The following is a 10,483-nucleotide window of genomic DNA, read 5'->3' as shown; positions in this document are numbered from 1 at the left end:
GTAATGTCTCCCAATTGACATATTTTTCTCAGTTGTATTTCAAAGCATCCTTTCTCTCTTAGAGCTTATTTTTGCTCAGCATTTCCTGCAGAATAACATTCTCATATTCATTGATTCTATATTATCCCATACAATTATTTCAACCTTTCTACTACTAGAGCTTGTTATTTAAATAAATTTGAAAGTCAGGTTGCCTACAAATTCTGTTAAAACACACATACAAATAGGTAACTATTCTTGTAACTTCTAACATTCAATTAATAGTTTGTCAAATTCTACTTAAACAAATATCTGGAGATATATTTCTTTTAAGTACACACTCATATAAAGTTATGTAAAATTATTTCAAATGTTAACTCAAGGTCCATGTCTCTATCTTACCACCTAGCTTGGCTTGGCACCAAATAAAGTTTCCATAATGATTATAATGTTAAAAAAAAATAAATAAATGAATGTCCATTTTGAAAGTAAACAAAGTGCCTCCATTTTTGCATATATAAGAAAACTTTTTTTGAATGGACCGATAAGTGACTCTGAGGAAGCGTATTAGTTACAAGCCAGCAGTACTGCTCAGAAATACAAGTGCCCCATGTCACTGGTATTTATGACCGACACTAGCAACATGAAGCCCATGGTTTTGCACACGCGCACACAAGTTTCAGGTAAAAGAGGTTTTTCACTGAGTACTTTCATGAACTGACTGGCTGGCATTAGACAGTCTATTTTTCAGTTCCTACTTCACTGTGCTGGCCATAGAATACGCATATGCTCGTGACGTACCTTTTCTATTAATGAATTATTTCAGTAGACCCTGGGTTTTTACCCCCAAATTAGAGAATCTCCTTATTAATGATAAAGTCTTTCATGAAGAATGTTAAAACCATCTCTTACATCCTTGCTCTTCTCTTTTTAAAGGTATATCTGTTGGATTCTACATTATTGAACAAACTAAGCAATGTGATGATGGAAGAATCTAAAAATAGAGAATATTTACTATACTTTTCTAAGGAACAATCGTTATGATATGATAGTTTATATTTTTCTTTCCACCTATCTGAAAGATCTTGACTCTAATTGGTAGTTTTTCTAATGAAAAACTGATCTATGTGTATTTAAAAAAAATAATTGAATGTTCCAGGGAATGATAATACTATAAGTCTAACATTTTTATTCATATATAATATATTTTATTGGGAATAGTGGATATCTGAAGAATGCTTAGATTTCACACTCACACATGCATACATGAAGGAAAGAGAGAGAAATAATAATACTTCCCAAAGATCAGACACTGTTTTAATATATGTTGTCTCACTTAATGTGGTCACCAACAGTATTATCTCAGTATTATAGTTTCTATTTTAAAAATGAGCCTACAGAGACTATGGATTAATTAACCTAAAATCATATAGCTTAGAAAGGAAGTCCAAATGTATCTGGTTTCAAAGTTACTGATTATTTTTCTTACAATACCATACTTTTTTTGATATATTTTTTGAAGGGAAAAACCATGTCATGAATAAAACTATCCTTTTCTGTCTTCCAAAAACGCTGTTGATCAGGTATTTGCTAGCTGCATGCACCCTGAATGATATAATCCACTGTGAGAAAACCTCCTGTTTTATACTCTATAAGCAAATTCTGCCTGTTCAATAAAGTGGGCTTTGTAATCAGATCCTGCCTCCATCATTTATCAACTAAATTAATAGTTAAAAGCATGAACTCTGGAATCAGATTTACTGAGGAAGTTACTCAACCTCTCTCTGCCTCAGTTTTCTCCTCTATAAGATTAATATATGATACTTTCTTATAGGGAAGCTGTGTGGAAGAAATGGTTTAATACATAAAACACTTAGAACAGTGACTGTTACTTAGTTTTCCCTCAGTAAAAGCTAACTCATTGCTATTATTAACTAGAAAATTACTTCATCTATTTGAGACTCATTTTCCTCTCACAGATTTCTGTATTTTTCCACTGTTACATTTAACAGTTTTTAGATATAATACCCTTATAAGTTTGGTTATTTAACTAAAATCTGTGTTCCCAGTGATACTGTAAATGCCATAAGGTCAGATGTAATGTTTGAAAGCAATTATTTCTCTATTGCTTAGCCTGGGACAATAGTCTGTGCTCCCTAAAAAATAGATAGATAGATAGATAGATAGATAGATAGATAGATAGATAGATAGAAATACAGACAATTTTTACAAAGCAGAGAGCATGTCTTACAAAGTGATGGGAACTAGAAAACATGAAACGCACTGATGTAATCTTAAATATGTATAATTTATTCATGCATAATAAATCTGTTTTTATTTCTATAAACAGAAGAATTCATCTGGAAATGTACAGAATAAATCAGACAAGAGTGAAGGAATTTAGCTTCCTGAGGTTGACCAGTTGTCCGGTTTTGCAGCTTGTCTTCTTTGTTTTATTTCTACTTATTTATAGCATCTTTATTGTGGAAATGTTAGGCCTAACTCTGGGGATCACGCCCTCATGTTGTCTCTTTGCCAAGCTGCCAACCTCACACAATTTGGTTAACTTTTTATTTAAAAAGATCATTTCCTTCTCCAACTTATCTGAACTGTATAACGTGATCACACTCCTGTTAACTCAATATTTTGTTCCCGTTGCCCTCAGTGATAATGACATCCACATAATTACCTGCTTTTCATGTAGTTATAGTTTTGAGTCCGTTGCCTATGTAAGTGGTTCTGTATAGACTTGTTTAACGTCAGAATTGTTCTCTCCAGAGCTGGCAACATGGAACATCATTATGGCGGCTTGCCACTTTGTAGCTACTCAGACCAAATAAAATTTTTATTTACCAGAGACCATATTGGAATTACAGAATATGCCTAGAAGTATATAGGAGCCTCAAATTTGCATTTTTACAAACACATTTTCAATATTTTAAATCTCTGTAAGCCAGAGAAACCTCTCTGCTTTTAAATCTTATAAACATGGCTAGGTAATGATGCCTACTGGAAAGAATCAATAGCAAAATTAAAATACTATCTCTCTTATATGTTTGTGACTCTTCTTTAAAACTGACAAATAAATAGAAAGAGAACTGTAACATTTGAAAATATGAAGAAATCCATAGTTGAATTACTACATAGATGTTTTTTTCCCAGAAGCATAAAGAATCACTATATGAAAAATTTGAAAGGTTCGTATTTGATCATGTTTTTATGTATGAAATATTATAAACATGATGTTTTTATTTGTCTTTCTTGATAGGAAGTGATTCCTTATTAAATAACAGAATAAAATCTTATGAATTTTCAAAGAATGTTCAAACAAGAGTCAAGAATAATAGCTAGGTTATTGACTTACTGCAAATCTTTGGTTCTGAAGCCTTGATTCCTCAGTTTACAAATCTTGTCTGTCTCACATTCTACAAATAGATGTCGGATGGTAATTCAATTGTTGAATGAATTTTCCTGAGTTTAGCAAATCAGAATGCATGTTTAGGTAGCCATTGATTTGGGAATTGCAATATATTTAAAATTTATATTTATTTTGATGGTCTTGGTTTGAGAGATCTATAGAATAAAATGGATTTTTTCCTAGAAGACTTGCTCTATTTAATGACCTTAATGGCAGCCTGTTTCACCTGGGCAAGACTATATTGAGGACAAGTTTCATCTTATTTTACATCTCAATTAATAGAAATATCTTAATATGCTTGTGGTGACATATTAATTTAACTCAGCTTAAAGTCATTAAGGTTTATCAAAAGCAAGACACTGTAGTTTTTAAGAATGATTTAATATATGCGTACTGCCTATAAAGAGTGATGTTTATTTATGGAAAAAAAACCTCACAACTGTTTTACCATGAGACTTCCTAGGATAAGAGAAACTGCTAATGTATTAAAAAAATTGTTTTGTGAGCACAGAGGAAGAAAAAATTAATTCTGACTAAGGCTTTTAAGGTAGTTCTTCCGGAGGAGATGACCATAGAGCTGGGCTTTGGAAGTTGTATAGAATTTCAAAAGGTAGAGGTTGGGTGCAAAAGCATTTTCTAAAGAAAGAGGCAACTGATGGAAGGGAGAATAGCTTGGTTGTGCCTGGGACACCAATTACAGACAAAAAATCCAGAAGAGGTGAGGCTAAATAGTAAACTGGATCACACGAGGAGTGAAGGGAGAGCTTTGCCAACATAATTAGACATAATTTGATATAGGTAGGAACCATCAATACTCTAACCTGAGTAGCACCATGAGGGGCATATAAGGGGCATATAACTTTTTCATTGTTCAACATGTTTTAACATGTTCAACGTGAGAGACAAGAATTCTGTGAAGAGCAATGCTTTCTTTTAACCAAGGTAGACAGTGACTGCATAAATGGCCACCATTGTTAATCTTACATTTTTATAAGCAGGGCTGTCTATTTTGTGTGTGTTAGGAACTAGCTTAACTAGTGTATTTATACAATTTCTTATTTGCTAGGAATAAATGCATGGTTAGAGATAGTTAAAAAACTACATAGAAAGGTTAGGGTTAATTATACGGGAAGTACTAATGCTCATAATTTGAGAATTTTTATTTCTTCTAAATACTAAACAAAGGAAAGGCAGAAACTAAAAATTCCATGTGGCTTTTTTTTGCCTCACACATGGTCAGATATTTACACACATTCTAACATTTCAAATCCTCAAAGAAAGCCCCTGGGACAACATCTCCAAGGTGAGAACACTGAGACTTACAGAGGTAAGTTGTCTGCACAATTATAGAGCTTATGTGTACCACAGTTGTGATTTTTCAGATGAAATCTGCTCAGTTCCAAGACTTATGTGCTGAGGTGAATATCAGTATTAAGGTGAATTTATGAGGTGAATATCAGTATTAAGGAGATCAGAAATATTTCACTACAAAATATGTATTTTTTAAATTTTGGAAAGTGTGGGTTCATCACCAGTTGTGGGTTCTGGCCAGCAGAAGTCCCACCGAGATGGAACGATTTACTCAAGACTGGGGGAAAGTCAAGAGCGCGAGAGGGAGTCGGGAGCCAACTCTGTGAGCCTCTCAAATCTCTTATATTTATTGAGTACAGTCAGAAGCAGGAAATTAGGGAAGGACAGGGTGGGATCACAATAAGTACAAAGGCTTTGTTTGTTGTTGGTGTTTGGCTCAAGGTCAGAAGACCCTTTTTGGGGAATCCTGTTCGTGTTGAGTCTTTCAGCTTATCAGGGCGGAACGTATGGGAATCAGCTGCTTGACAAGATTTTTCTTGGACTCAGGCGGCTGTGCCTGTCTTAGGTTGCTCCCTCAGGGGATCTTACCTTCTCACCTCTGAGTCCGCAGCGCAGCTTTTTATAACTTGTTTACCATTCCAGCCCAAGGCTGTTTGGGGGATAGAAGACTAACAGCTGGCATGCCAAGCATTTATAGCCCGGGGCCTGGGTCATTGTTAAAACCTCAAGGCCATTGCTAAGTGCATCTTCTTTAAGAAGATAAGCGGCTGGGATCCTTACAATTTGTTAACCCAATCATGGGCTCCCACAGGAAAGCACCAAGATACCTTGGTAGACCATTTTTAAAGAAGGCAAGACTGAAGAATGTGAACACACAAGAGGGTACGATGTGATGTCTCGGTGTCCTCTGCTGGGAGATGAGGAACAGATAGTGAGATATTCTGCAGGGAAAACCATGCACACACACTGGAGCAAAAGGTGAACTGCTTACAATAGTATGAAGAGGAAATAAGCAGTACTTGAGGTGGTTCCAGGGAATAAGAGAGAGAGATAAGAAATAGGAGGGAGGAAAAATAAGAGAAATTGGAGATGTGTTATGAAGCTGGGGATTAAATATGGAATCAAATACTGTAAGTAGCCAGGGGAAAAATCCCGTGTTAGGGTGCAGTGGGGAATTTAGAGAATAAATGTCTAATGTTTACATTTTATTTTTTTATTCTTTCTGTGACAAATATTATCTTTCACCTGCATTCCATAGAATTGCAATGTGTGTGTGTGTGTGTGTGTGTGTGTGTGTGTGTACATTTTGGACGTCTAAATGGCATGGAACGGATAGAAAAGAGGTTGAAGGCGATTTTGAAAGCTCTCAAGAGGCTAACATCTGGGCTACCTGAGCATTGTTATCACAGTTTTAAAGTAGTCATAGCATGGTCCTTGGGTGTAAACTCTGAGGGATTAATTAAATTTTAACTAACAATTATCACTTGATGTAGATTTAGCTTGTATAGCAGTCAGTCTTATGGGAGTCCTGAGCACTGATTGCATTCGTTGGACAAGTTTCAATTCCCACTAGAGTGAAAGAAAATGACTTAAACAAGTTAGAAGTTCAATTCTCATTTACATGAAATTCTCAAGTTCAGCCCTGCCATGATTTTAGGAGTTTCAATCTGCTTTTTCCACCATCTCATCCGGATGATCCGGGATGGCTGAGCACTCCATCCCTATCACAGCCAGTGGCAGGCGGACAAGTGGAAGAGGAGGGCAAGCCTGTGTTATAAAGGTTCAGATACAAATTGCACATTTCCCTTTAGTTACCTTCTCTTGTCTGGGACCTACTCTCAGGTGGTAGCAAATCTAGCTTGAGAATAACCAAAGAAAAGGGAAGTTGTTGTGGTTGTTTGCTTTGTTTACTTTGGTTTTGCTTTGTTTCTTAACTGCTGCCCCATAAAGACCAACTCTGGATCCAAGGATCAAAACTAATACAGATATGGGGGAGGTACTGCTTCTAGTTTAGACTCCAGTCAAATCCCAGCCTGTAGGTCTGTCTTGCCACATGACCCTTCAGTCTGTTCTCACAGTTGAAGCAACATGCTGGACTAAGTAATTTCTGTGGTCTAATTCAGGTCCTGTGACTGAAAAATTAACTTTGTTGCAGTTTATTGAATTAAGTGGAAAAATGTTAGAAGACTTTTTGAAAGTTTTCCGGTACATTATACTGGTTCCCATTCATGATAAAAGTTTTGCAACTGTTTGGCTTTTCAAAGATTTATCTCTTCTTTTATTTTTTCCCCCCAACTAGCACCTAGTCATTGTAAAATAGGAATACTGAGATTTTATATCTACAAAGGTGAATTAAGATATATCTTTTAATTGTTATCAGAAAAAGAACTTTTGGTACAAGATTCTCGACTGCTAATTAAGTTATCTGGTAAATTCAATTAGATAAGTGGTGAGGGTCCATTTGTTTATTGACACTGAGTGGCAAAACCTGGGATGAGAAATTTGATGTAAGGTTAAGTAAAATATGGAGAGCAGACAGAGTAGAAATGGAAATGGGTAAGAAATGTGACAGAAACCAAAAAGATAAATAGACTAAGAGAAATAACAAAAATTAACAAAGAAAAACAATTGAAGTTGTCTAATGGCAGACACCCAGAGTCAGCTTGAGCATATTTGCTAGCATTTAATTAGATCTTGTTCTAATTAACCACTATGTCTGGGGTCTATTAGGACAAAGACAAGTCATAGAAAATGAAAGCAAAAAATGCAGAGAAAAAAAATGTTCTAAGATTCTATGATATTTTTCCACTTAAAAAAATTCTGTATTGATCCAAAGTTGTCATTTCCCATTGAAGAAAATTATGAGAAGAAACTTCACTTCAGTGACTGAGTTCATTCTCCTGGGACTGACCAGTCGCCTGGAATTGCAGATTCTCTTCTTTGTGCTGTTTCTGGCCATTTACGTGACCACGGTGGCAGGGAATCTTGGCATGAGTGTCCTCATCCGGGTCCATGCACGGCTCCACACGCCCGTGTACTTTTTCCTGAGCCACTTGTCCGTCATGGATCTGTGCTTCTCTTCCAACGTGACTCCAAAGTTGCTGGAGATTTTCTTATCAGAGAGGAAAACCATCTCCTATTCTGCTTGTCTGCTGCAGTGTTACTTCTTTATTGCCCTGGTCCCTGTGGAGATCTACATCCTGGCTGTGATGGCCTTGGATCGGTACATGGCCATCTGCAACCCTCTGCTTTATGGCAGCAAAAGGTCCGGGAGCGTGTGCACCTCCCTCATCACAGTGCCTTATGTGTATGGGGCACTCACTGGCCTGATGGAGACCATGTGGACCTACAGCCTCGTCTTCTGTGGCCCCAGTGAAGTTAATCACTTCTACTGTGCTGACCCGCCACTGATTAAGCTGGCTTGTTCCGACACCTACAACAAAGAGTTGTCCATGTTTGTTGTGGCTGGGTTTAACTTCACCTACTCTCTCCTTATCATCCTCATATCCTATAGCTACATATTCCCCGCTATCCTGAGGATTTGTTCTTCAGAAGGAAGGCGCAAAGCTTTCACTACCTGTAGCTCTCATCTGACAGCTGTCACCATATTCTATGCAACTCTTTTCTTCATGTACCTCAGACCGCCCTCAAAGGAATCCGTGGCACAGGGGAAAATGTTGGCCGTGTTTTACACCACTGTGATCCCCATGATCTACAGTCTTAGGAACAAGCTTTCATCAGAGAACTGTTCCACAGAAAACTGCTTTCTAACTACATTTGGGTTCTAATTTTAAGCACTTTTATTTTGTATGTCCTATGACCTTCTTTTAGATCTTAGTACAAAAATAATTTGTCCAAATCCATATCTTTTTCTTGAAGGGGTGGGGGAAGTTTTCAGAGAGAAAATTTGACTAAAAGGAATCCGAGCATCGATGTCAACTGGTAAGAATTTTGAATTCTCCAGGAAGACTTTGCTTGTTGAGACCCAAAAGTAAAGACTTGTACATTGATGGATCACTGCCAGTAAGAAATTCAATTTACTCCTTGGGAAAAAAAACTATTAAAGCTAGAATTATATTTTATCTTTGGAAGGTTTAGTCATACAGTTTTGGCTGTCTCTTAATGGGGATTATGCATTTTAACATGTAGCCAATAACTTAAAAAAAAAACCAAAACACTTCTGCACAAATTTACTAAATAAACATGCCTTCCTTACAGCTGAAAACCAGCACTGCACTTGAAATTTCAGAGTGGGGAAAATTTCCCCCCTACCTCATTTAAGTTCTTTTGACTGGTCTAATAATTAAATGGACACAGGAAAGATAAACATAATGAAACGATTTAATTCATATGCACAGAGTTGTCATAAAAAATGAGATGCTCAAAGTGACCAAAGCAAGCTATTTACATACCATTTTTAGACAAGTCACCATTATTTGTGAAGATTTAACAAGACCAAGGCGCTTGTGCTGGGGTACTGAAGTAATGAAGAAATAACGAGGTTTGTTATACAGCTTTCTGGGACCTGGATTCTCTTACTGTGGTGACAAAGATGCTCTCTATCCTCCTGCTGTGGAGGATACCTTTACATGGGAGACTTTTTTCCCACATTTGAGGAAAAGAGGAGGGTCAGAGTCTTTTTTAAATAATTTTTTTTCACTACCTGTTTCTCAAGTAACTTTATTTCAAAGTAACCAGTATGCAATTGTGGTTCATCTTGGGGTGTCCTTCTCTGAGCCCCAACAAACTCATCCAACCTACAACACAAGTCTCATCTCATTTAACTCACCTGGCAGCTCAATTCTTGGCCCTTCTTCCACTAAACCCACCTCTGGCCTGAAATGCACCATAGACTTGGTCCCTCGGGAAGCACGCTTATCTTGCCATGATATATTCCTGCCTATTCTCTTTGAACTCCTGAAGAAAAAATAAGAAAAAATATTAATTGGTCAAATTGTATTTCTTAAAAGTCTGAATGAAGAGATATAGTTACTTGATAATGCATTGAACATGTGTCTAATACTAGTATATCAACCCATGAGGTGTGCAACATAGTTATAATAAAAAGTCACCTCACATTTGCACAGCACTTGGTAAATTCTACGGTCCTTTTCCTTACCCCCACTCGATTGCACAGAATATGAAGAGTAGATAATACTTATTTTCAATGGGAACCATGTGAACAGAAATTATTTTTCCTATAAAGACAAAAACCTTGCAGCTCAAATGTCAAACTGACCACAGAGAGTCAAATCCAGCACCAGCTCTTCCAGTCTTGTAGGTGTGGGTTTTCTGGGTGCTGACGCAGACAGGTCCCCTGAAGGTGACTTGGAGTTTTAAGGATAATCACCTGCATGGAAGATGAGAAGCCAGTGATGAGGTGCACACAAAGCGAGCGGTGAGAACAGAGACCCCTCATGGAACTGGGGTTGTTGAAGGGTCCCCATCTCTACACAAGCAGAGTCAGTGAGAACAACAACAAAACCAAAGTAGTCTGTTTAGGCTTTGACTAATGGAGACGTTAAAAATTATCTCATCTGAAAATTTAAAACAATAATTGAATTATTATGTCAATTTGAGGTTTAGATTTACACTTCTTTCATGATCTGTCAGATCCTAAGCTCGAAAAAAAAAAAAAATTAAAGGGCTCCTAGTTTGGAAAACACTGCATGGGACTGGCACAAACATACACAAATGCACGTCAAAGGAGTGAACTCTCAGCCACTCGGACCTCCAAGAATTTCCACAGATAAAGCTCCTGTTTATGCAAATTTT

General features: G+C 36.9%; 1 protein-coding gene across 1 annotated transcript; it reads left to right on the top strand.

The window, feature by feature from the left end:
* Nucleotides 1-7,566: 7,566 nt before the first annotated feature.
* LOC102504375 (olfactory receptor 5M8) lies at nt 7,567-8,496 on the top strand. Its single transcript, XM_014552462.2, has one exon. It carries the CDS (start codon nt 7,570-7,572, stop codon nt 8,494-8,496), a length of 927 nt encoding a protein of 308 aa, XP_014407948.2. The 5' UTR covers nt 7,567-7,569.
* Nucleotides 8,497-10,483: the final 1,987 nt, after the last annotated feature.

This window comes from Camelus ferus, chromosome 10 (genome assembly GCF_009834535.1).
Source record: "Camelus ferus isolate YT-003-E chromosome 10, BCGSAC_Cfer_1.0, whole genome shotgun sequence".
Taxonomy (NCBI): domain Eukaryota; kingdom Metazoa; phylum Chordata; class Mammalia; order Artiodactyla; family Camelidae; genus Camelus; species Camelus ferus.
Note: the sequence above shows the minus strand (reverse complement) of the source record. Positions and strands in the feature narration are given on the sequence as shown.

Excerpts from the sequence above, each read along its gene's own strand:
- LOC102504375 (XM_014552462.2), top strand. The coding sequence starts at position 7,570 with ATGAGAAGAAACTTCACTTCAGTGACTGAGTTCATTCTCCTGGGACTG.